The 26,984-nt window shown below is 45.9% G+C and overlaps 1 protein-coding gene across 2 annotated transcripts in view; it reads right to left on the reverse strand.

The window, feature by feature from the left end:
* The window catches only part of LOC121546030 (laminin subunit beta-2-like), a 67,429-nt gene that overhangs the window by 24,948 nt on the left and 15,497 nt on the right, over window positions 1–26,984 (reverse strand). For both annotated transcript variants that reach the window (XM_045209585.1, XM_045209584.1), the window contains exons 3-7: window positions 17,034–17,203; window positions 16,777–16,912; window positions 7,204–7,277; window positions 6,888–7,076; window positions 6,576–6,639 (exon numbers count right to left, since the gene is read on the reverse strand). In XM_045209585.1, the coding sequence (XP_045065520.1) occupies window positions 6,576–6,639; window positions 6,888–7,076; window positions 7,204–7,277; window positions 16,777–16,912; window positions 17,034–17,203 (633 nt within the window). The remainder of the gene's footprint in view (window positions 1–6,575; window positions 6,640–6,887; window positions 7,077–7,203; window positions 7,278–16,776; window positions 16,913–17,033; window positions 17,204–26,984) is intronic.

The raw sequence follows: 26,984 nt of genomic DNA on the forward strand, positions 1-26,984 counted from the left end.
GTGCGGGGAGCAGGAACAGGCCGGACCGGGCTGTGGAGACGGACTGGAGGTCTGGAGCGAAGAGCTGACACAACCCGTCCTGGCTGATTGCCTATTTTTACACACTCTGTGTGAGGCATCAGCACAGGACCTACAGGGCTGTGCACTCGTACTGGCACTACAGCACGTGGCACTGGCGCAGGATATCCGGGACCGAGGAGGGGTACTGGAGGCCACGAGCATTGAGCCGGCACACTCCGTCCTGGCTGCATGCCCACCTTCGCACGACACGTGCGTGGTGCTAGCACAGGACGTACAGGACTGTGCCGGACCACTCGCGGCACAGTACGCAGCTCCGCAAACCTCGGAACCTGCCCAGTCTCACGCTGCCTAGCCTGAGTACGGGGAGTTGGCTCTGCTCTACCTCTAGGCTCCGCCAACCTCCCTTCCAGCCCCCAAACCCGGTGGCCTCCTCTCCTAATCCGCCCGAACGCCCTGTAGCTGCCTCCAGCAGCCCCGTCCGTCCAAGCCGTGTGCCCCCCCAAAACAAATTATTGGGGTTGCCTCTTGCGTGTCCGACGTCGGCATGGTTGGCGCCGCTGCTCCTCTCTATGGCGCGCCTCCACAGTCTCTTCCCACGGACGGCGATCCATTCCGGCCTGGATTTCCTCCCAAGTCCAGGACCCCTTCCCGTCCAAAATCTCCTCCCAAGTCCAGGCTGTCTGCTCCTGGACACGCTGCTTGGTCCTTATTTGGTGGGATCTTCTGTCACGATCATCGTAATAAGTGGACCAAGGCGCAGCGTGATATGCGTACATTCTTTATTTTCTAGTACACACGAACAAAACAACAAACCAAACGATACGTGAAGTCCAAGGTTAAACACCAAACAAACCTTACACGGAACAAGATCCCACAAATGACAAGTGCACAACAGGCTGCCTAAGTATGGTTCCCAATCAGAGACAACAAGACACAGCTGCCTCCGATTGGGAACCACCCTGGCCAACACAGAAACACACGATCTAGAAAAGAACACATAGAAAACAAAACATAGACACTACACATAGAAACTAACACCCTGGCTCAACATATAAGAGTCCCCAGAGCCAGGGCGTGACACACCATCAATTACACCATGAATATGACGGCCCTGAGAGTCAGTTTCCGACTGTTACAGACAGTGTCTCAGTGCATGGTTATCGATTTTTTTTAAAATAATGTTTTATTGTCACATACAGTACACTGGATAGGTACAGTGAAATGTGTTGTGTTACAGGGTTAGCCATAGTAGTACGGCGCCCCTGGAGCAAATTAGAGTTAAGTGCCTTGCTCAAGGGTACATCGACATATTTTTCACGTTGTTCACCTTGCCTCTCTCTCCACTTCAACTTAGTGTTTAAACACAAACTAGATGGTCATTTCCCATGAATAAAAATGTGTGGGACTATATTAAGTCAAAGTTAAATTGAGTAAAATAATTGGTCTGATTACTTTGATAGACTACACTATCAACCTTCTTACTTACACATATTTCGTCACAAATAACTGCACTCAGACTAGCCTACTACACTTTTATACACTCTCCTACTAGAATACCACAGTAAACTGTAATAACAGAGTATTCTAAGCATGAGACAATGAGTAAACATTGTGACTTTTGATGCTAATCAGCTACCTTGACCACTTTTCTCAACAAAAACTTAAAGGGTATGGCACTTTGGTCTACTTCTCTGATATTCAAATCTGAAATCAGAACAGAAATAGCTACTACCAATTATTCCCCCACCCCCCCACAGACATACACACCAGCCACACCTTCAACCATACATTCATTCCTTTATCATACCAATCAGTCCAACTGAACCTTGTTTTATCCCTTTAGCCCTCCATCCATTGGGTCTTCCATGCCTGTATCCTTCATTTATTTCTCTATCCTATTTATTTATCTACCCATTCATAACTTTCTTTTAACAGCTTTATCCTTTGGTATTGGTATTTTATTAGGATTTGATAAATAAATTAATGTACAGTATCTTGCAAAATTATTCATCCCCCTTGGAGTTTTTCCTATTTTGTTGCATAACAACCTGTCATTTAAATTGATTTTTATTTGGATTTAATGTCATGGACATACACAAAATAGTCCAAATTGGTGAAGTGAAATGAAAAAAATAACTTGTTTCAAAAAATTCAAAAAAATTATTAACAGAAAAGTGGTGCGTGCATATGTATTCACCCCCTTTGCTATGAAGCCCCTACATAAGATCTGGTGCAACCAATTACCTTCAGAAGTAACATAATTAGTGAAATAACGTCCACCTGTGTGCAATCTAAGTGTCACATGATCTGTCACATGATCCCAGTATATATACACCTGTTCTGAAAGGCCCCAGAGTCTGCAACACCACTAAGCAAGGGGCACCACCAAGCAAGCGGCACCATGAAGACCAAGGAGCTCTCCAAACAGGTCAGGGACAAAGTTGTGGAGAAGTACAGATAAATAAATATCTGAAACTTTGAACATCCCACGGAGCACCATTAAATCCATTATTAAACAATTGAAAGAATATGGCACTACAACAAACCTGCCAAGAGAGGGCCGCCCACCAAAACTCACGGACCAGGCAAGGAGGGTATTAATCAGAGAGGCAACAAAGAGACCAAAGATAACCCTGAAGGAGCTGCAAAGCTCCACAGCAGAGATTGGAGTATCTGTCCATAGGACCACTTTAAGCCGTACACTCCACAGAGCTGGGCTTTACGGAAGAGTGGCCAGAATAACCCATTGCTTAAATAAAAAAATAAGCAAACACGTTTGCTGTTCGCCAAAAGCCATGTGGGAGACTCCCCAAACATATGGAAGGTACTCTGGTCAGATGAGACTAAAATTGAGCTTTCTGGCCATCAAGGAAAACTGGCGCAAACCCAACACCCTCTCATCACCCCGAGAACACTGTATGGTTGAAGTAAGCTGTAAACGCTTGGGATAAAATAATGTTTTTAAATTTATTTTAAACTTCACCAATGTTTACTCATTGTCTCATGCTTAGAATGTGCACCTCCATTGTTATAATTTGAAAGTTCTGAAAAGTTCCATGGCAGTTAAGTGGGAAGTTAGCTAAATTAGTTTATGTGGTTACTAAAACAGCTGTACCTCTTGATTGGTAGTAGATATTTCTGTTCTTATTTCCAGATTTGAATCAGCACAGAAGTAGACCAAGATGTCACACCCTCTAAGTTTTTGTCTAATGTGCTGGGAAAGTGGTCAAAACGGCAGTTGTTTGAAAAACTTAAGACGAAAAGTTGTTGATGCGGTTAATTAAACAGCTGTATCGTTAGATACAAGATATTTCTGGTCAGATTCCAGATTAGAATAGCAGAGAAGTAAACGAAGATGTCATACCCTTTACATTTTTGTCTAACTTGTTCGGAAAGTGGTCAAAATAACTGATTTGTGTGAAAGTTGCATTGTTGCATTTGCAGTGAATGGAAGTTGGAAGGGATGATGTCACAATGGGGAGCTTTAGAATGTTGAAATAAGTCACATTAAAGTGAATGAAGATGGACAAAAATACAAAGAAATCTATAGTTTAAAAAGTATAAATAATATCAGAAAGTTGTATGCAAGCACACTATTCCAGACCAGTCTACACATTTTAAAGTTTGAATGGCATGTCTAGCTTAAACGGTGTAAGAGGAGTGGCGTGCAGAAGAAGAAGTATGACTATTTAAAGTCGGGGCTTTTGCTTTGCAAGTCCCACCTAACAAATGGAGAATTATTCACACCTCTAAGCTAAAAAGCTGTGTTTTGGGGCGGCTACCCTTCACTGTACTCTTACGAAACACTTATTAGCATTCTTTGTGTGGTTACTTCCATTACCTCCCTCTATTTGACTCACATACAGTTCATGAGTTACTGTTTCATTAACTAAAGTTAAAGAAGAACAGCGAGAGAGAGAGAGAGATTAGTGTAGAGTTACTCTGTTACATTCAACTACACTGAAAATGAGTCAGAGCGGAGAGGGGCAAGCTCAAATCCAGTGCTCCTGGCCTATCTGAGCGTATCCTTTCTCACACACAGAAGAGGCCTGTTCTCTGGACCTTGACAGGCAAAACACCACTCCCTTAAATCAGTTCCACTGTTCCACAGGACTTTGGGGAATATCAGGCTTTTGCCAGGACCACAATAAGCCATGTCCAACTCTTATGAGTATCAGTGAGGCCACTGCTAATGTCATTTAATTGTTATTATTAACATACTAATGTACCTTCTGCCCATAGCTCCCCCAACTTCCCGAATAGGATTACCTCTATCCTCTTTAAGTTATCTTGCTGTGGAGGATATCTCCATGGGAAAGTGCTCAAACTAAACCATACTAAACCATAGGCATTCTGTAACTGTATACCCATCCTGACAGGCAGGCTTCATATCGCCCTCCTCTAAGACATCCTCCCTCCGTGTTGATATTCTGTGGCACGCTAGCAGATTCCACCGTCTCCATTACAGCAGGAACACATCAGGTTTCAACACTTTAAAATCACTGAACACCCTCAAAATGTGTGTCTCCCTCTCTCTGTCAAACTGGAGCTAAAGCCTATATCGCCTGAGAGTTAACATAAGATGTCCCAGAAGGGAGAGCTAATGAGTGACAAACACAAGTTCCCTTAAACAAGTGGAGATGATTAATGATCTTGGCAGTGTGCTAGCTACTCATTCAGAGTGTGTCTGTCAGGACAACATGGAAACATATCCAGTTAAAGGGTCAGGGTCAACCTGTACCTTGGTTTTATTAAGACTCTTAAGAACCTCCCCCTGTCACTACTTAGGAAAGGCTGCTCTTTTTCCTGGGAAAACAGTGAAGAGTTACTGTTTCCTTACCTAAAGTTAAAGAACAGAGAGAGAGAGAGAGAGAGAGAGAGAGAGAGAGAGAGAGAGAGAGAGAGAGAGAGAGAGAGAGAGAGAGAGAGAGAGAGAGAGAGAGAGAGAGAGAGAGAGAGAGAGATTAGTGTACAGTTACTCTGTTACATTCAACTACTTAGGAAAGGTTGCTCTTGTTCCTGGGAAAACCGTGAAGCCATGCCAGTCAAAACATAAGGGACAGCTTGTGTGGGGTAGAGAGAGCAGCTGGTTTTTACATCCCGCCCTATAGTAGACAAGGCGTCAGACCCCAGAGCAGAGAGCAGAGCAGCCTGTCACGGGCCATTATTTTAAGGGGTTGTATGAGCATGGCTGATTGACGTCAGTATATGGCAGGGTGGCAGTTGCTGTATCATGTAGGCCAGGGCTCTCCAACCATGTTCCTGGAGAGGTACCCTCCTGTAGGTTCACACTAACCCTGTTCCTGGAGAGCTACCCTCCTGTAGGTTAACACTAACCCTGTTCCTGGAGAGCTACCCTCCTGTAGGTTCACTCCAACCATGTTCCTGGAGAGCTACCCTCCTGTAGGTTCACACTAACCCTGTTCCTGGAGAGCTACCCTCCTGTAGGTTCACACTAACCCTGTTCCTGGAGAGCTACCCTCCTGTAGGTTCACACTAACCCTGTTCCTGGAGAGCTACCCTCCTGTAGGTTCACACTAACCCTGTTCCTGGAGAGTTACCCTCCTGTAGGTTCACACTAACCCTGTTCCTGGAGAGCTACCCTCCTGTAGGTTCACACCAGGGCTCTCCAACCCTGTTCCTGGAGAGTTACCCTCCTGTAGGTTCACACCAACCCTGTTCCTGGAGAGTTACCCTCCTGTAGGTTAACACCAACCCTGTTCCTGGAGAGCTACCCTCCTGTAGGTTCACACCAGGGTTCTCCAACCATGTTTCTGGAGAGCTACCCTCCTGTAGGTTTTCACTCCAACCCTGTTCCTGGAGAGTACCCTCCTGTAGGTTCACACCAACCCTGTTCCTGGAGAGCTACCCTCCTGTAGGTTCACACCAGGGTTCTCCAACCATGTTTCTGGAGAGCTACCCTCCTGTAGGTTTTCACTCCAACCCTGTTCCTGGAGAGCTACCCTCCCGTAGGTTCACACCAGGGCTCTCCAACCCTGTTCCTGGAGCGCTACCCTCCTGTAGGTTTTCACTCCAACCCTGTTCCTGGAGAGCTACCCTCCCGTAGGTTCACACCAGGGCTCTCCAACCCTGTTCCTGGAGAGCTACCCTCCTGTAGGTTTTCACTCCAACCCTGTTCCTGGAGAGCTACCCTCCCGTAGGTTCACACCAGGGCTCTCCAACCCTGTTCCTGGAGAGCTACCCTCCTGTAGGTTTTCACTCCAACCCTGTTCCTGGAGCGCTACCCTCCTGTAGGTTCACACCAACCCTGTTCCTGGAGAGCTACCCTCCTGTAGGTTTACACCAGGGCTCTCCAAACCTGTTCCTGGAGAGCTACACTCCTGTAGGTTTTCAGTCCAACCCCAGTTGTAACTAACCTGATTCAGCTTATCAACCAGCTAATTATTAGAATCAGGTGCGGTAGGGTTGGAGTGAAAACCTACAGGAAGGTAGCTCCATGAACAGCGTTGGACAGCCCTGATGTCGGCTGTGTGAGTTTGGCTAAACATGGGGTAAGTGGTTGGCAGTTGTGGTGACTGCTGATGTTCTCTTACTCTGAATGTTGGGGCTGTAGGGGTCCTCAATGCGGATGGCAGGGTCCAGAACTCTGTAGATCGCCTGGAGGAAGAGGAGGAACAGGACAGGTGGTTGAATGACATCTACATTTATGGATATATGAATATATGCTGTAAGTCCTGTAAGGCTCAGTTGGTAGAGAATGGCGCTTGCAAGGCCAGGATTGTGGGTTCGATTCCCGGGGCCACCCATATGCATGACTATAAGTCGCTTTGAATAAAAGCATCTGCTAATTATATTAATTATTATATAATAGTAATAGTGATTTATCTCTAGCCAATCAGACTCACCTCTCCCTCTGTGGATGGCTCGATGTCAGCGTAGCGGGACTCACAGGTGACATCATCCACCTTGCGCAGGGGACCTTTGGATATCCCGGGGAAGACCGAGGCACAGTCGTAGGCAAAGTAGCGGTACACCTGCCAGTTACGTCCAAAATCTGCCGATCGCTCAATCACCATGGCTGCTGGGCGAAACGTCTGTGTGACAGTAGAGGGATGGGGTGAGATGTATGTAGACACGTTTGAAGACACAGGGCATTTCAATATGATGCATACAATTAACACACTGCCTAAGGGTTACTAATTGCTCTGTGACATGTCTAACCTTAAAGGTCATGATAAGATGAGTGAAATGGAATTCTGCCTCAAGGTCCAGCTGAATGAAGACATTAGGCTTTCCTGAATACAAAACGAGAGAGAGAGAGAGAGAGAGAGAGAGAGACAGAGAGAGAGAGAGAGAGAGAGAGAGAGACGAGAGAGGTTATTTCAAGCTTTATGCTGTTGCTATTCAATACATTGAAGTACATGTATGCACTCATTCAACCTGTCATTCATCCTGTCAATCTGTCTGTTCCAGGAAATGTAGACCCATGTTTTCACCACAGTGATAACTCAAACTACCAGTCTTGAGGGAACCCCCTGTCTGTCTCTTGGCTTGAGTAATGGCATCTGAACAGGAAAAAGCATTCACGTCTCCTATGGTCTACCACATGGGGTAAGCCCACACACTTCCTGAGCACCATCCATCCTGGAGAACCACTTGAGTTGGGCTGCTATTCACAATGCATTGGGAGAGAAGGAGTCTTGAGTTCCAGTACTGGAGGGGGTTCTGCCTTATGCCAAGAGGGTATTCCCCTTCTAGCAGCTGGAACATTTCCCTGCTACAGCAGAGTAAATAACATAATAACCAGAGCAAAAAGTCCCCTTGCAAATTTCTAACAGCTAATTTGTCGACATGCCACAACGTAGCTCAAAGGGAATCCTCTGAGAACACCCTAAACACATAAAGCTAAGTGCTTCGAGGAGCTTCTTTCTGATATTCAAATGCAGTCTGAAGTGAGTACAAACAGCAGTAAGACAACGATCAAATCCATAACTCGACGCATTAAAAAATGAGCAAGGTAATGAGAGAAGTACAGCTTCATGGGTGGCAGCTCAACATTTAACATCACTAGCTAGCTACCCCTCAGGCAGGCAGGCAGGCTGTGGTGTGGTGTGGTGTAGTGTGGTGGTGTAGTGTAGTGGTGTAGTCTAGTAGTGTAGTGGTGTAGTGTGGTGGTGTAGTGTAGTGTAGTGGTGTAGTGTGGTGGTGTAGTGTAGTGGTGTAGTCTAGTAGTGTAGTGGTGTAGTGTGGTGGTGTAGTGTAGTGGTGTGGTGTGGTGTAGTGTAGTGTGGTGTAGTGGTGTAGTGTAGTGTGGTGGTGTAGTGTAGCGCGATGTGGTGTGGTGGTGTAGTGTGGTGTAGTGTAGTGTAGTGTAGTGTAGTGGTGTAGTGTGGTGGTGTAGTGTAGCGGTGTAGTGTGGTGGTGTAGTGTGGTGTAGTGTGGTGTGGTGTAGTGGTGTAGTGTAGTGTAGTGTAGTGTAGTGTGGTGTAGTGTGGTGGTGTAGTGTAGGGTAGTGTGGTGTGGTGTAGTGTGGTGGTGTAGTGTAGGGTAGTGTGGTGTGGTGTAGTGTAGTGTGGTGTGGTGTAGTGTGGTGTGGTGTGGTGTGGTGTAGTGTAGTGTAGTGTAGTGTGGTGTGGTGTGGTGTAGTGTAGTGTGGTGTAGTGTGGTGTAGTGTGGTGTAGTGTAGTGTGGTGTAGTGTGGTGTAGTGTGGTGTGGTGTAGTGTGGTGTGGTGTAGTGTGGTGTGGTGTGGTGTGGTGTAGTGTGGTGTAGTGTAGTGTGGTGTAGTGTGGTGTAGTGTGGTGTAGTGTGGTGTGGTGTAGTGTGGTGTAGTGTAGTGTGGTGTAGTGTGGTGTGGTGTGGTGTAGAGTGGTGTAGTGTGGTGTAGTGTGGTGTAGTGTGGTGTGGTGTAGTGTGGTGTGGTGTGGTGTAGTGTCGTGTAGTGTGGTGTAGTGTAGTGTGGTGTGGTGTAGTGTGGTGTAGTGTAGTGTAGTGTAGTGTGGTGTGGTGTAGTGTGGTGTAGTGTGGTGTAGTGTGGTGTAGTGTGGTGTGGTGTGGTGTAGTGTGGTGTAGTGTGGTGTGGTGTGGTGTAGTGTAGTGTAGTGTGGTGTAGTGTAGTGTGGTGTAGTGTGGTGTAGTGTAGTGTGGTGTGGTGTAGTGTGGTGTAGTGTAGTGTGGTGTGGTGTAGTGTAGTGTGATGTGGTGTAGTGTGGTGTGGTGTAGTGTCGTGTCGTGTAGTGTGGTGTGGTGTAGTGTGGTGTAGTGTAGTGTGGTGTGGTGTAGTGTGGTGTGGTGTGGTGTAGTGTGGTGTAGTGTAGTGTGGTGTAGTGTAGTGTGGTGTAGTGTGGTGTGGTGTAGTGTGGTGTAGTGTGGTGTAGTGTGATGTGGTGTAGTGTGGTGTGGTGTAGTGTAGTGTAGTGTGGTGTGGTGTAGTGTGGTGTAGTGTAGTGTAGTGTGGTGTAGTGTAGTGTAGTGTGGTGTAATGTGGTGTAGTGTGGTGTGGTGTAGTGTGGTGTAGTGTGGTGTAGTGTGATGTGGTGTGGTGTGGTGTAGTGTCGTGTAGTGTGGTGTGGTGTAGTGTGGTGTAGTGTAGTGTAGTGTGGTGTGGTGTGGTGTAGTGTAGTGTAGTGTAGTGTGGTGTAGTGTGGTGTAGTGTAGTGTGGTGTGGTGTAGTGTGGTGTGGTGTAGTGTGGTGTAGTGTGGTGTAGTGTGGTGTGGTGTAGTGTGGTGTAGTGTGGTGTAGAGTGGTGTAGTGTGGTGTGGTGTAGTGTAGTGTAGTGTAGTGTGGTGTAGTGTAGTGTGGTGTAGTGTGGTGTGGTGTGGTGTGGTGTGGTGTGGTGTAGTGTGGTGTAGTGTGGTGTAGTGTGGTGTAGTGTGGTGTAGTGTGATGTGGTGTAGTGTGGTGTGGTGTAGTGTAGTGTGGTGTAGTGTAGTGTAGTGTGGTGTGGTGTGGTGCGGTGCGGTGCAGTGTAGTGTAGTGTAGTGTGGTGTGGTGTGGTGTGGTGTGGTGTGGTGTAGTGTGGTGTAGTGTGGTGTAGTGTAGTGTAGTGTGGTGTAGTGTAGTGTGGTGTAGTGTGGTGTGGTGTAGTGTGGTGTGGTGTGGTGTAGTGTAGTGTGGTGTAGTGTGGTGTGGTGTGGTGTAGTGTGGTGTAGTGTAGTGTGGTGTGGTGTGGTGTGGTGTAGTGTGGTGTAGTGTGGTGTAGTGTAGTGTGGTGTAGTGTGGTGTGGTGTAGTGTGGTGTAGTGTGGTGTAGTGTGGTGTGGTGTAGTGTGGTGTGGTGCGGTGTGGTGTAGTGTGGTGTGGTGTAGTGTGGTGTAGTGTAGTGTAGTGTAGTGTGGTGTAGTGTAGTGTTGTGTGGTGTGGTGTAGTGTGGTGTAGTGTAGTGTGGTGTGGTGTAGTGTAGTGTGGTGTAGTGTGGTGGTGTATTGTAGTGGTGTAGTGTAGTGGTGTAGTGTAGTGGTGTAGTGTAGTGGTGTAGTGTAGTGTAGTGTAGTGGTGTAGTGTGGTGGTGTAGTGTAGCGGTGTAGTGTGGTGGTGTAGTGTGGTGGTGTAGTGTAGTGGTGTAGTGTAGTGGTGTAGTGTAGGGTAGTGTGGTGTAGGGTAGTGTAGGGTAGTGTGGTGTAGTGTGGTGTAGTGTGGTGTAGTGTAGTGTGGTGTAGTGTAGTGTGGTGTAGTGTAGTGTGGTGTAGTGTTGTGTGGTGTAGTGTAGTGTGGTTTAGTGTAGTGTAGTGTAGGGTAGTGTAGTGTGGTGTAGTGAGACAAAACTGTGAAACAAGCAAAAAACTCCCGGAATTAAGACAGAGAGGGTCTCAGGAATCTTTTGGAGATTCATACAATCATAGAACACCCTGACACACACATATATACACACAGAGACTGGATCTAGGCGGTTGGGGTTGTGAGTCTGTGCTATAGGCTGTGAACCATAACCTGCACTCATTAATGAATGGCTAATCAGGAAGGAAACGGAGTGAGAGGAAAGGAGAGGCAGGGTGTGCTAGAGACAAGGAGTCAGGGCGAAGGAGAGGGAGAGAAAGAGAGGGAGAATGAGAGGAAGGGAGAGAGAGAGAGAGAGAGAGAGAGAGAGAGAGAGAGAGAGAGAGAGAGAGAGAGAGAGAGAGAGAGAGAGAGAGAGAGAGAGAGACCTAGGTAGCCAGGAGGAGAAAAATGAGCAAACAGAAGGGAAGGGAAGAAAAGAGAGAAAGAGCTGCAGAATGGGAGAGGGAACACAACGAATAGAGCTATGTTTTTTTTCTCCATCACCGCTGTTGTGAGGCTTGTCTAATAGAGAGCAATTAGTAACTGGTACACTCCACCAACGGAAACAACCCACTGGCACATCCTTCTAATAGCCTACCGATACTTGGTACCTGTCCTGAAGTGACAAACATAGTAGAAGTGGGCCAGGCTGCTCTCCAGAACAGCAGTACCGACCCAACCCAGCCTTCCACTCCAATCCCTTCGTAAAGGAAAGGGCCTCATGAGAGAGACACAGGGACTGTGGTCAACACTCGTATAGTACAAGCATCCCACTCTGCTCCATCTCACATACTCTAAAGTCCTGTCAGATACACCATGCAGACCGAGAGTAAAAAATAGTGACTGTTTCCTGTCTCAGGGTACAGCCGGGTCTGTTATTATCCCCAATTCCCATAGACACAGCTGTGGGCCTGTGGCTGCTGGCTGGTCCATGCAGAGTATACTACCGTACAGAGAGATTCTGATGGAGGGTGATTTAGTGTAATGGAGTCTGTGGACCTCTGGGCTTTGAAGGTCCTCCTGAACCATAGACATATAATTAATTAACAATGGATTAATAAAATCCATGGCTGTCCAGAACAGAGCTACCAGAACTCACTGTGATGACTCAATGTAGCTTCCAGGATCCTCTCCCCCTCTCCCTCCCTCTCTCCCTCTCTCCCCCTCTCCCTCCCTCTCTCCCCCTCTACCTCCCTCTCTCCCCCTCTACTTCCCTCTCTCCCATATCTCCCTCCGTCTCTCCCCCTCTCCCTCCCTCTCTCCCATCTCTCCCTCCCTCTCTCCCTCTCCCATATCTCCCTCCCTCTCTCCCCCTCTCCCATATCTCCCTCCGTCTCTCCCCCTCTCCCTCCCTCTCTCCCATATCTCCCTCCGTCTCTCCCCTTCTCCCTCCCTCTCTCCCATATCTCCCTCCCTCTCTCCTCCTCTCCCTCCCTCTCTCCCATTTCTCACTACGTCTCTCTTTTCTTGCTTCCCTCATCATTCCTCCCACTCCCCCTCTCTTTCTCGGCCTTTGAGCAGACCTGTTATTAATAGTGGTAACCAAGATTAGGCCTCTAATAATATGGCTTCTGCATGAGTTCATAGCACAGGCAGCTGCATGTGGGGGCATATCATGTTACCAAAGGCAGAGGGCAAAGATAATTGAGCACAAATCTTTTTTATTTAACACTGCTTCCCATAAGGTCCACGGTTCACTATACTTTCTCAAAAGCTGCAACATGATGAATTATTGTATGTACAATGTTCAATTGCTGTATATACATTTAAAGGGATTATCCAGTACTTCTGTATACTTTTTAGCCAGTAGTTCTGAAAGTAGCGCTCACAAGCCAAAATTGGTCTCTGAAAATTGCGTACTACGTCACATAATGCACCAAGTCATTGCTCTCTCTTTCTCTCGCTCTGCTCTGTGTGCATCTTGCTCGCTGTCACTCCAATGGCAAGGGGCTGAAGCTCATTGGCTGGAACTCCAATTGTTATGGGGCTGGCCCACGTGTGGAAAATGTAGGGAAAATGTCGCAGCACAGCTTCCAGTAAATAGTTGCTTTCAAACAAGGGATTTCGTGACTACTTGAGGTAAAACAGTAATTCTGCTCATAGATTATACATGTATGAACTACACATTGACACATCCAACCCAAAGCATCGAGACTCAGACAAACAGACTCCTAAACAGCTTAAATCCCTATGGCCATAAGACTGTTAAATGGCTAACAGCTACTGCTCTCCCTCTCCCACAGACTGTCCACACTAACTCTATACCCCTCTCAACCCACTCAGACACAACCTACGCTGCTGCTAAAATTATTATTGATTAGATGTATTACTCCATTAAGCTGCTTTCCATTGCTTATTGATATATCTCTCCTGTTACTGGTCACTATTACTCCTGTTTACATGTATATATTACCATTAGTATATTACCATAATTATTTATATACTCCTGCTACCAGTCACTTTTCAGCCCTATTTAAATGTATATCCTACTACCAGTCACTTTTTACAGATGTAGGATCTTAATTTGAGCCAGTTTGTTACAGCAGGAAAATAATCCTGCATCAACAGGAAATGTGAATTATTATGTGGATTATAATTAATGGACATTTTTGTAGGGGTTGATACATTCTTCGTTAGGACAAATTAGGTCTGACATTTCAAAGGGGAAATTACAAACTTTAGAAGTCTTTTTGAAACTCAAATACACTAGAACTTTGCATTTCCTGCTTTTATCAAATTATCTGTATGTATAAACCCACCTCAACCACTCCAGTACCCCTGCACATTGAATGAGGTACTGGCACTGACCTGTACATACAACCACTCCAGTACCCCTGCACATTGAATAAGGTACTGACACTGACCTGTATATACAACAACCACTCCAGTACCCCTGCACATTGAATAAGGTACTGACACGAACCTGTATATACAACAACCACTCCAGTACCCCTGCACATTGAATAAGGTACTGATACTGACCTGTACATACAACCACTCCAGTACCCCTGCACATTGAATAAGGTACTGACACTGACCTGTATATACAACAACCACTCCAGTACCCCTGCACATTGAATAAGGTACTGACACTAACCTGTATATACAACAACCACTCCAGTACCCCTGCACATTGAATAAGGTACTGGCACTGACCTGTATTTACAACAACCACTCCAGTACCCCTGCACATTGAATAAGGTACTGACACTAACCTGTATATACAACAACCACTCCAGTACCCCTGCACATTGAATAAGGTACTGATACTGACCTGTACATACAACCACTCCAGTACCCCTGCACATTAAATAAGGTACTGACACTGACCTGTATATACAACAACCACTCCAGTACCCCTGCACATTGAATAAGGTACTGATACTGACCTGTACATACAACCACTCCAGTACCCCTGCACATTGAATAAGGTACTGACACTGACCTGTATATACAACAACCACTCCAGTACCCCTGCACATTGAATAAGGTACTGATACTGACCTGTACATACAACCACTCCAGTACCCCTGCACATTGAATAAGGTACTGACACTGACCTGTATATACAACAACCACTCCAGTACCCCTGCACATTGAATAAGGTACTGACACTGACCTGTATGCCTGTATACCCTATGCTTTGACTTCTTTCTCCCCTCTCTCTCCAGATAAAATCTTGTGACTAGTGACTGCAGGCCGCCCAACAACCTGCCCGCTTGACCCCATCCCCTCCACTCTTCTCCAGACCATCTCCGGTGACCTTCTCCCCTACCTCACCTCGCTGATCAACTCATCCTTGATTGCTGGCCATGTCCTTTCCGTCTTCAAGAGAGCGAGAGTTGCATACCTTCTCAAAAAACCAACACTCGATCCCACTGATGTCAACAACTACAGACCAGTATCCCTTCTTTCTTTTCTTTCCAAAACTATTGAGCGTGCCGTCTTTAGCCAACTCTCTTGCTATCTCTCTCAGAATGACCTTCTTGATCCAAACCAGTCAGGTTTCAGGACTGGTCATTCAACTGAGACTGCTCTTCTCTGTGTCACGGAGGCTCTCCGCACTGCTAAAGCTAACTCTCTCTCCTCTGCTCTTGTCCTTCTAGACCTGTCTGCTGCCTTTGATACTGTGAACCATCAGATCCTCCTCTCCACCCTCTCCGAGCTGGGCATCTCCGGCGCGGCTCACTCCCTGGATTGCGTCCCTACCTGACCGGTCGCTCCTACCAAGTGGCGTGGCAAGAAGCTGTCTCCGCACCACGTGCTCTCACCACTGGTGTCCCCCAGGGCTCAGTTCTAGGCCCTCTCCTTTTCTCCCTATACACCAAGTCACTTGGCTCTGTCATATCCTCACATGGCCTCTCCTATCATTGCTACGCTGACGATACACAACTAATCTTCTCCTTTCCCCCTTCTGATAACCAGGTGGCGATACCGCATCTCTGCATGTCTGGCCGACATATCAGTATGGATGACGGATCAACACCTCAAGCTGAACCCTGGCAAGACGGAGCTGCTCTTCCTCCCGGGAAGGACTGCCCGTTCCATGATCTCGCCATCACGGTTGACAACTCCGTTGTGTCCTCCTCCCAGAGTGCGAAGAGCCTTGGCGTGACCCTGGACAACACCCTGTCGTTCTCCGCTAACATCAAGGCGGTGACCCGATCCTGCAGGTTCATGCTCTACAACATTCGGAGAGTACGACCCTGCCTTACACAGGAAGCGGCACAGGTCCTAATCCAGGCACTTGTCATCTCCCGTCTGGATTACTGCAACTCGCTGTTGGCTGGGCTCCCTGCCTGTGCCATTAAACCCCTACAACTCATCCAGAATGCCGCAGCCCGTCTGGTGTTCAACCTTCCCAAGTTCTCTCACGTCACCCCCCTCCTCCGCACACTCCACTGGCTTCCAGTTGAAGCTCGCATCCGTTACAAGACCATGGTGCTTGCCTATGGAGCAGTGAGGGGAATGGCACCTCCGTACCTTCAGGCTCTGATCAGTCCCTACACCCAAAGCGAGGGCATTGCGTTCATCCACCTCTGGCCTGCTGGCTCCCTTCCTCTGCGGAAGCATAGTTCCCGCTCAGCCCAGTCAAAACTGTTCGCTGCTCTGGCACCCCAATGGTGGAACAAGCTCCCTCACGACGCCAGGACAGCGGAGTCACTCACCACCTTCCGGAGACATTTGAAACCCCACGTCTTTAAGGAATACCTGGGATAGGATGAAGTAATCCTTCTACCCCCGCCCCCAAAAATTTTTTAAATAAAATAAAATAAAAAAAATATTGTAAAGTGGTTAACCCACTGGCTATAGGGTGAATGCACCAATTTGTAAGTCGCTCTGGATAAGAGCGTCTGCTAAATGACTTAAATGTTAAAATGTTAAAATGCTGTATATACAACAACCACTCCAGTACCCCTGCACATTGAATAAGGTACTGATACTGACCTGTACATACAACCACTCCAGTACCCCTGCACATTGAATAAGGTACTGACACTGACCTGTATATACAACAACCACTCCAGTACCCCTGCACATTGAATAAGGTACTGACACTGACCTGTACATACAACCACTCCAGTACCCCTGCACATTGAATAAGGTACTGATACTGACCTGTACATACAACCACTCCAGTACCCCTGCACATTGAATAAGGTACTGACACTGACCTGTATATACAACAACCACTCCAGTACCCCTGCACATTGAATAAGGTACTGACACTGACCTGTATATACTTGCATTCTCGTGTTTAATTTAACTTTCATCGTAGTTCTTGTTTTTTTTTTCTTGTACTTTTATTTGTTTATTCTATTTTCTATTATTATCTATATTATTAATATCACTGCATTGTTGGGAAAGAGCTCTCAAGGTAAGAATTTCACTGTACTGTTTTACACCTGTTGTATCCTGTGCACGTGGCGAATACACTTTGAAACTTGTTTCAACTTTACTAGTCGCCAAAGTTCTGGAGCATGTCTTTAAACATGGATGGGAGTGCAACCCCAATGAATGCAATCTCAATTCTCACCATTCTCTGACTGCCACCAGGACTTCTTGCGGTGTGGTTTGAACGTTGTGATGACGTTCTCAATGCGGTGACTGATGGTGTTGTAGACAGGGTCATATGGTCGGCGAGAGTCACACTGGAAACATTTCTTCTCATCCTACAGGGGTCAGAGGTGACACAGGTCAGGGGTCAAACAGAAGCTCGGGACAGAGGGAGGTGAGATGGTAGGTGAGAGGATGTTGGACACACACACACACACACAGATAAACATCACTTGCCTGTAGATGACTGACAATACAGTAAGGCTCTTTCTTCCTGGAGCCACAGGTAGACGAGGCCTTCAGGCTCTTCTCACGGCCTACCAACAGATCTCCCGTTGCGGGGTAACAGCTGCCATGGGTACAGCCGTGGGCGTGGTCTGGCCCCTGGGCGGTGGCATAGGCCAGGGCTGGAGAATAAAGAAGAGGGAGAGGAGGTTAACAAAGGACAGGAAATGACATCAAAGCTGGGAGTTATAGCAGAGAGTCACTTAGAGTGAATAAATAAAGTTTAGAGTTTAGCTAGATATCTCTCCATCTCTCTCTCTTTCATGTCTGGCAAGACATTAGAGGCCCATATGAACTCTAATCAGTACAGGAAAAGGAAGTCAAAAGAGGAAGTGGGCCTATGTTTAATCCAGAAACCAAAACAGAGCCCAACTGAAGTCGCTGCTACTTACCAGGAGTAACAATGTTGAAAAAACGCATAGATTATATTTTGGTAGTGATGAGCGATTAACCGAAAGTTTGTTCTTTTTCAGTTTTTAAACAACTAATTGACCGACGTCCTTCAATTATTTGAATTCCATTTAGTTCAGTTTTTTCTTCTTCTGTGAACGCAATGCACAGTTTCTCTAGAGATAAATCAGATCAAGCACGAATGGTGTGATGTATCAGGGAGTTATAGTTTCTAATAGGCCTATATTCTACAGAGTTTACCGACCATAATCATAATCCATTGCGCGCCTACTTGTCCGGTCTGAGACTGAGAGAAGAGACAGAAAAACACGCGATCGAGAGGGTGAGGTATCTCTACCTGAAAATACATGATCTAAGATTGATAGTTGATATTGAGCAGTCAATAAAAGTATGCCATATTTACTATGAAGAACTACTAAAATAGTGATTTGGTCAGACAGAAGCTATGAGACAAGGACTTGGAATTAAATAATAAAGTCATTAAATAAACTTAAAACAAATGTATTATACACAACAACTTAAATATTTTATTAAAGTAATGTCAATAAATGAAGGTTACTAAGCGATAAGCAGTTATGAGTGGTCACTACCATCATGGGACTTTTATTAATTACGGTCCTCTGTAGCTCAATTGGTAGAGCACGGCGCTTGTAACGCCAGGGTAGTGGGTTCGATCCCCGGGACCACCCATAAGTAAAAATGTATGCACACATTACTGTAAGTCGCTTTGGATAAAAGCGTCTGCTAAATGGCATATTATTATAAGCAGTTATGAGTGGTCACTACCATCATGGGACTTTTATTCTGTGTTCTTAAAGCATTCAACCCACATAATGCATAGTGCATTTAATATCCCAAAAAATGTATGAAACCGAAACTGAAAACAGTGATTATTTTTTAAATAATCGAACCGACCTCAAAAAGCACTAATCGCTTGAATCTACTGGTTAGCAGGGACTCCCTCTGCTGGCCCGGAATGGTAAAACTGACATGCGACCCTACAGCCACTCAACCTGGAAACAAACCCAAAGGTCACCTGGGAGGTCAACGAGGCCAGGCTCTGACAGTACAGCAGGAAAGTGTGTGTGTATTCATGTGTGTGTGTTTGTTCATCCGTGCGTGCGTGTGTGTGCATGTAAGCATATGTGTGTGCGTCTGTGTGTGCATCTGTGTGTTAGTCTGTGTATTAGTCTGTGTGTGCGTCTGTGTGTGCGTCTGTGTGTGCGTCTGTGTGTTAGTCTGTGTGTGCGTCTGTGTGTGCGTCTGTGTGTGCGTCTGTGTGTTATTCTGTGTGTGCGTCTGTGTGTTATTCTGTGTGTGCGTCTGTGTGTTAGTATGTGTGTGCTAGTCTGTGTGTTAGTCTGTGTGTGCGTCTGTGTGTTAGTCTGTGTGTTAGTATGTGTGTGCTAGTCTGTGTGTTAGTCTGTGCGTGTGTCTGTGTGTTAGTCTGTGTGTGTGTCTGTGTGTTAGTCTGTGTGTTAGTCTGTGTGTTAGTCAGTGTGTGTGTCTGTGTGTTAGTCTGTGTGTTAGTCTGTGTGTGCGTCTGTGTGTTAGTCTGTGTGTTAGTCTGTGCGTGTGTCTGTGTGTTAGTCTGTGTGTGTGTCTGTGTGTTAGTCTGTGTGTGTGTCTGTGTGTTAGTCTGTGTGTGTCTGTGTGTGTGTCTGTGTGTGTGTCTGCGTTAGTCTGTGTGTGTCTGTGTGTGCGTCTGTATGTTGGTCTGTGTATTAGTCTGTGTGTTAGTCTGTGTGTGTGTCTGTGTGTGTGTCTGTGTGTTAGTCTGTGTGTTAGTCTGTGTGTGTGTCTGTGTGTTCGTCTGTGTGTTAGTCTGTGTGTTAGTCTGTGTGTGTGTCTGTGTGTTAGTCTGTGTGTTAGTCTGTGTGTTAGTCTGTGTGTTAGTCTGTGTGTTAGTCTGTGTGCGTGTGTCTGTGTGTGTGTCTGTGCGTGTGTCTGTGCGTGTGTCTGTGCGTGTGTCTGTGTGCGTGTGTCTGTGTGTTAGTCTGTGTGTGCGTCTGTGTGTGTCTGTGTGTGCGTCTGTGTGTGCGTGCGTGTGTGTGTCTGTGTGTTAGTCTGTGTGTTAGTCTGTGTGCGTGTGTCTGTGCGTTAGTCTGTGCGTGCGTCTGTGTGTTAGTCTGTGTGTTAGTCTGTGTGTTAGTCTGTGTGTTAGTCTGTGTGTTAGTCTGTGTGCGTGTGTCTGTGTGCGTGTGTCTGTGCGTTAGTCTGTGCGTGCGTCTGTGTGTTAGTCTGTGTGTGCGTCTGTGTGTTAGTCTGTGTGCGTCTGTGTGTTAGTCTGTGTGTTAGTCTGTGTGCGTCTGTGTGTTAGTCTGTGTGTTAGTCTGTGTGTTAGTCAGTGTGTGTGTCTGTGTGTTAGTCTGTGTGTTAGTCTGTGTGTGCGTCTGTGTGTTAGTCTGTGTGTTAGTCTGTGCGTGTGTCTGTGTGTTAGTCTGTGTGTGTGTCTGTGTGTTAGTCTGTGTGTGTGTCTGTGTGTTAGTCTGTGTGTGTGTCTGTGTGTGTGTCTGTGTGTGTGTCTGCGTTAGTCTGTGTGCGTCTGTGTGTGCGTCTGTATGTTGGTCTGTGTATTATTCTGTGTGTTAGTCTGTGTGTGTGTCTGTGTGTTAGTCTGTGTGTTAGTCTGTGTGCTAGTCTGTGTGCTAGTCTGTGCGTGTGTCTGTGTGTTCGTCTGTGTGTTAGTCTGTGTGTTAGTCTGTGTGTGTGTCTGTGTGTTAGTCTGTGTGTTAGTCTGTGTGTTAGTCTGTGTGTTAGTCTGTGTGTTAGTCTGTGTGCGTGTGTCTGTGAGTGTGTGTGTGCGTGTGTCTGTGCGTGTGTCTGTGCGTGTGTCTGTGTGCGTGTGTCTGTGTGTTAGTCTGTGTGTGCGTCTGTGTGTGTCTGTGTGTGCGTCTGTGTGTGCGTGCGTGTGTGTGTCTGTGTGTTAGTCTGTGTGTTAGTCTGTGTGCGTGTGTCTGTGCGTTAGTCTGTGCGTGCGTCTGTGTGTTAGTCTGTGTGTTAGTCTGTGTGTTAGTCTGTGTGTTAGTCTGTGTGTTAGTCTGTGTGTTAGTCTGTGTGCGTGTGTCTGTGTGCGTGTGTCTGTGCGTTAGTCTGTGCTGTGCGTCTGTGTGTTAGTCTGTGTGTGCGTCTGTGTGTTAGTCTGTGTGCGTCTGTGTGTTAGTCTGTGTGTTAGTCTGTGTGCGTCTGTGTGTTAGTCTGTGTGTTAGTCTGTGTGTTAGTCTGTGTGTTGGTCTGTGTGTTAGTCTGTGTGTGTGTGTCTGTGCATGCGTCTTCATGTGACTTGCTAGATTAAATGTGTGTTGGGCAGGGTTTCGGTTAGCCAGCAATTGCCAGCTTTTGGCCGAAAAAAAATAGAAAAGCTGTTGCCCGCCAAAATGACCAGGAGAAAAAAAAATCCCATTGCAAAATAATGCTTTTTATAAATTGATGGAAATACCAGTCGATGGAAATACATTTGACCATCATGCTTATTGGTCTACAGGTTAATTTGCATAAAATAGTGGAATTTAATTGGCATATGTGTATTTTCGTTAGTCATCATGTATTTTATTTATCCAACACAACTATCACATGCACACAACATACAAAGCCTATTTTGAGCATGATTTCTACTGTAGCTCCTCAACTGGTTGCTGCTGGAGTAAAACGTGATTTTATAAGACCATTCATCGCGCAATAATTCTAAACGCAATCGCGTGTTAAAAACAGTTTTGGTGCATGACTAAAAAGAGCTAGGCCTACTATTTTTATTTCTCAGCTGGTATTCTAATTGAATCGCGCCTCCCATTCACCATTAAAGTCCAGGCAACAGGCTATCATCGCGTCACCACCACTTTACAATGTGAGCTGGACGCAGTATGCATTTTGAAAACATAGGCCTACTTAATTGTTTGAAACCTGAATGTTTTACTTCACATTATAAGGCATGTCTTACCTTGCTTCAAAGTAGCCTATAGGCAAATCCGACCATGGGAACGTGGAGGCAATTTTATAAAGCGTACAATTTATCCTACTATTTCTACGGATCTGTGTGCCAGTTATGATTTCATATGCGCATTTAAAGTTAAAATTAAACTAATGCGATAGCACCAGCCTCTGTCTGTGTGTGCGTGTGTGTGTGCGTCTGTGTGTGCGTCTGTGTGTTATTCTGTGTGTTAGTCTGTGTGTTAGTCTGTGTGTTAGTCTGTGCGTGCGTCTGTGTGTTAGTCTGTGTGCGTGTGTCTGTGTGTTAGTCTGTGCGTTAGTCTGTGCGTGCGTCTGTGTGTTAGTCTGTGTGCGTGTGTCTGTGCGTGTGTCTGTGTGTTAGTCTGTGTGTTAGTCTGTGTGTTAGTCTGTGTGTCCGTCTGTGTGCGTGTGTCTGTGCGTGTGTCTGTGTGTGTGTCTGTGTGTGCATCTGTGTGTGCATCTGTGTGTTAGTATGTGTGTTAGTCTGTGTGTTAGTCTGTGTGTTAGTCTGTGTGTGTGTGTCTGTGCGTGTGTCTGTGTGCGTGTGTCTGTGCGTGTCTGTGTGTTAGTCTGTGCGTGTGTCTGTGTGTGCGTCTGTGTGTGCGTCTGTGTGTGCGTCTGTGTGTGCGTCTGTGTGTGCGTCTGTGTGCGTGTCTGTGTGTTAGTCTGTGTGTTAGTCTGTGTGTGCGTCTGTGTGTGCGTCTGTGTGTGCGTCTGTGTGTTAGTCTGTGTGTAAGTCTGTGTGTTAGTCTGTGTGTTAGTCTGTGTGTTAGTCTGTGTGTGTGTGTCTGTGCGTGTGTCTGTGTGTGTGTCTGTGTGTATGTGTCTGTGCGTGTGTCTGTGTGCGTGTGTCTGTGCATGTCTGTGTGTTAGTCTGTGTGTTAGTCTGTGTGTGCGTCTGTGTGTGCGTATGTGTGTGCGTCTGTGTGTTAGTCTGTGTGTTAGTCTGTGTGTGTGTGTCTGTGCGTGTGTCTGTGCGTGTGTCTGTGTGTGTGTCTGTGTGTGTTTGTCTGTGCGTGTGTCTGTGTGCGTGTGTCTGTGCATGTCTGTGTGTTAGTCTGTGTGTTAGTCTGTGTGTGCGTCTGTGTGTGCGTCTGTGTGTGCGTCTGTGTGTGCGTCTGTGTGTGCGTCTGTGTGTGCGTGTGTGTGTGCGTGTGTGTGTGCGTCTGTGTGTTAGTCTGTGTGTTAGTCTGTGTGTTAGTCTGTGTGTTAGTCTGTGTGCGTGTGTCTGTGCGTTAGTCTGTGCGTGCGTCTGTGTGTTAGTCTGTGTGTTAGTCTGTGCGTGCGTCTGTGTGTTAGTCTGTGTGTTAGTCTGTGTGTTAGTCTGTGTGCTAGTCTGTGTGTTAGTCTGTGTGCTAGTCTGTGTGCTAGTCTGTGTGCTAGTCTGTGTGTTATTCTGTGTGTTAGTCTGTGTGTTAGTCTGTGTGTTAGTCTGTGTGTTAGTCTGTGTGCGTGTGTCTGTGTGCGTTAGTCTGTGCGTTAGTCTGTGCGCGCGTCTGTGTGTTAGTCTGTGTGTTAGTCTGTGTGTTAGTCTGTGTGTTAGTCTGTGTGTTAGTCTGTGTGTTAGTCTGTGTGTTAGTCTGTGTGTTAGTCTGTGTGTTAGTCTGTGTGTTAGTCTGTGTGTTGGTCTGTGTGTTAGTCTGTGTGTGTGTGTCTGTGCATGCGTCTTCATGTGACTTGCTAGATTAAATGTGTGTTGGGCAGGGTTTCGGTTAGCCAGCAATTGCCAGCTTTTGGCCGAAAAAAAATAGAAAAGCTGTTGCCCGCCAAAATGACCAGGAGAAAAAAAAATCCCATTGTAAAATAATGCTTTTTATAAATTGATGGAAATACCAGTCGATGGAAATACATTTGACCATCATGCTTATTGGTCTACAGGTTAATTTGCATAAAATAGTGGAATTTAATTGGCATATGTGTATTTTCGTTAGTCATCATGTATTTTATTTATCCAACACAACTATCACATGCACACAACATACAAAGCCTATTTTGAGCATGATTTCTACTGTAGCTCCTCAACTGGTTGCTGCTGGAGTAAAACGTGATTTTATAAGACCATTCATCGCGCAATAATTCTAAACGCAATCGCGTGTTAAAAACAGTTTTGGTGCACGACTAAAAAAGAGCTAGGCCTACTATTTTTATTTCTCAGCTGGTATTCTAATTGAATCGCGCCTCCCATTCACCATTAAAGTCCAGGCAACAGGCTATCATCGCGTCACCACCACTTTACAATGTGAGCTGGACGCAGTATGCATTTTGAAAACATAGGCCTACTTAATTGTTTGAAACCTGAATGTTTTACTTCACATTATAAGGCATGTCTTACCTTGCTTCAAAGTAGCCTATAGGCAAATCCGACCATGGGAACGTGGAGGCAATTTTATAAAGCGTACAATTTATCCTACTATTTCTACGGATCTGTGTGCCAGTTATGATTTCATATGCGCATTTAAAGTTAAAATTAAACTAATGCGAGAGCACCAACCTCTGCCATACGGACACATTGATACACAGTGATCCATTGGCGGCAAAATAAAGGAGCGCATGGAACTCATAGCCTATAAGGCCAATGCAGTAGTAGGTCTATAACTTCCATTGTCAACTAAGTCAAAATACATAAAGCCGACAAATACACGTCTTGACTTGAGCTACTCTTTTTTAAAAATAAATTTACCATCTGCATCTCGATTGCTCTGTGGCTAAGTCATGCTTGCTGGTGTATTTTGAATTATTTTATTTATTTCTGTATACACAGGAGTAATTATATAATTTTGGCAAATGTATCTAAATTTACTTCCCTAGCATATTTAATGTGCCGCCTATGAAATACTTCCTCATATGCCATTTCTCTCCAGTTCTATTGGTTTTCATATCATATTTCTTTCATTCATGGCCTCCTGTAGCTCAGTTGGTAGAGCATGGCGCTTGCAACGCCAGGGTTGTGGGTTCGTTTCCCACGGGGGGCCAGTATAAAAAATATATGCACTCACTAACTGTAAGTCGCTCTGGATAAGAGCGTCTACTAAAATGTCCAGAAGCCAAAGGCACAATCCTAGTCATATTAGCAACCCATCCTATGGGTTACATCTTCAGATTCCCCCTCTTTCTAAGTTTCTAACAGAGATTTTCATCTCCGTCACATATGGAACCGCTCTCATCAGGTGCGCAGTTTAGAATGGAGTTTTCCTGAAAATCGCAGTTTAGCAAATGTTTGAAAATGACGTTTTATCGGCTGCTTCATTACAGGGCATGTTCTGTTAAGATGAGTTACCATAATCTAAATGTGATTTCTGTGATGTCATTCTGAGCCCCGTGGGTGGACGCCCTAAAGGGTTATGCACTCAATGGATATGTGTCCCGGTAAATTTCTCAAATGGCCGGTAAATGAAAATCTTTCTGGTCACGTTGTCCGGCACCACATTTTCCTAACGGAAACCCTGGTGATTGAAAATAAACTTTTATGACACCCAACAGCCGTCAAGCATTCCAGTCAACATCCTGAAATAAATTCCTAGTAAAGCGCTAGTGGGACCTGAAGGCCCACTGTCTGACGAGAAGAGCCAGGGAGGAGGTCTGGCAGGGTCTTACAGGCAGGCTCTGTCTGTCTGTCTGTCTGTCTGTCTGTTGTGTGTGTCTGTGTGGTTGTGTTGTTGTCGGTGGGTGTGGTGTGGGTGGTGTCTGTGTCGGGGCGTCGTGTCGTGTGGTGGGGTGTCTGTCGTTGTCTGTCTGTCTGTCTGTCTGTCTGTCTGTCTGTCTGTCTGTTGTCTGTCTGTCTGTCTGTCTGTCTGTCTGTCTGTCTGTCTGTCTGTCTGTCTACAACAGGTGCTTCTAATGTGCTCTATAGTTACAGGAAGCAAAAACATGCAGCACACACAAGAGATAAACATGCACATGAAGAATCAACATTCAGTATTCAGTATGCTGCATATTGTGACAGTTTTAGGACTGCTTTTTATTGTGAGTCTCCTGGGAAAAGTCCTGAGGAGATTTCACAGAGACTATCAACTGAAACACTCTCTAGTCTAGAGGAAACCTGGCAATCAGACAAGTCTCACACTGGTGTTACTCCCAGGCACCGAACACACACACGCACACACACACACACACACACCACAGTGATACACACGCACACACACCACAGTGATACACACACACGCACACACACACCACGTGGGGAAAAACTTTTTTTTTTTTTACAAGGAATCTGCCTCCTGAAAAGCAAAAAAGCTTCTCCCAAACGGGTGTGACAACTACTCCCATTGCCTGCTGCACTGCTGCTTGGATTCCACCTGGCGATCTGTTCCCCGTCTGCCCTGTCTCCCCCTGTCTGGTACAGGTACCCACCGCCACGCTCCCCCTTCTCTCCCGAGCTTTCGCTCGCCTCCAGCACACACACACACTTACACACAGCAGACTTTGGACTGATCGGAATTTTAGGTAGGCTAATTAACTTGTGAAGCTTATTATGTGAGCTTACTCAGAAACTCTTTAACTAACTAGTATAGGCCTACTATTTATTTATTTTATCTCATACTTTTATAGTCTACTGGACTCATAGAGAGCTAGTATCTCAAGTTATCTTGTTGTGGCGAGTGACTCTTTGAACTTACAGTGGCCATCCCCAAGTCGTTATATTTTTTGCTATTTGCCTCATGACTCCTGCATGATTTGTTGACTATGAACTTGCTTGTTTACCCAACCGTGGGACAGACAATGTTTGTTCCCACACTCGGGACTCTGACTCTCTATTGGTCACACAGACTCTTGGCCTCCCATCCTATTCTAACCACCTCTCGCCGGCTTTGTATTCATGTTACCTGATGCAATTGCTGTACAATATGATCTTGTTGCCATCTGATGCACATTCAAATGTCATAAAAAATCAACACTGCAGAGCTCTCCCTGTCCTCTGCCGTGCCCTGATTGTATTACTGCTGATGAAATCTGGAAATACACCCTGGCCCATCTACTGTTGCTAGCCCCAATCCTGACTTTCTGCACGTTAACACTAGAAGCTTATTACCTAAAATGTATCAATTGAAAGTGTGGGTTCACAGCTCCAATCTAGATGTGCAGGTCATTACTGAGACGTGGTTAAGAAAGAGTGTTTTGAACACTGATGTTAACCTTTCTGGTTATAACCTTTTTCGTCAAGACAGATCTTCCAAAGTTGGTGGAGTGGCAATCTTTACCAAGGAACACCTTCAGTGCTCGGTTGTCTCCAGTAAATCTGTCCCCAAACAATTAGATTTGCTGGTTTTAAGCATTAAACTTTCAAGTAGCTCTTTGTTGACTGTTGCTGGGTGTTATCGTCCACCATCAGCACCGGCCTGTACCCTACCTGCCCTAAGCTCTCTCCTGGCCCCTTTGTCCTTCTAGGTGACCTAAACTGGGACATGATTATACTGACCAAGTCCTAAAGCAATGGGACTCCCTAAATCTTTCTCAGATTATTACCAATCCCACAAGGTATGACTCCAAACAGCCAGAAAAGGCTACTCTCCTTGATGTTATCCTCACAAATAATACTAATAGGTA

The sequence above is a fragment of the Coregonus clupeaformis genome, chromosome 30 (genome assembly GCF_020615455.1).
Source record: "Coregonus clupeaformis isolate EN_2021a chromosome 30, ASM2061545v1, whole genome shotgun sequence".
NCBI classification, from domain to species: Eukaryota; Metazoa; Chordata; class Actinopteri; order Salmoniformes; family Salmonidae; genus Coregonus; species Coregonus clupeaformis.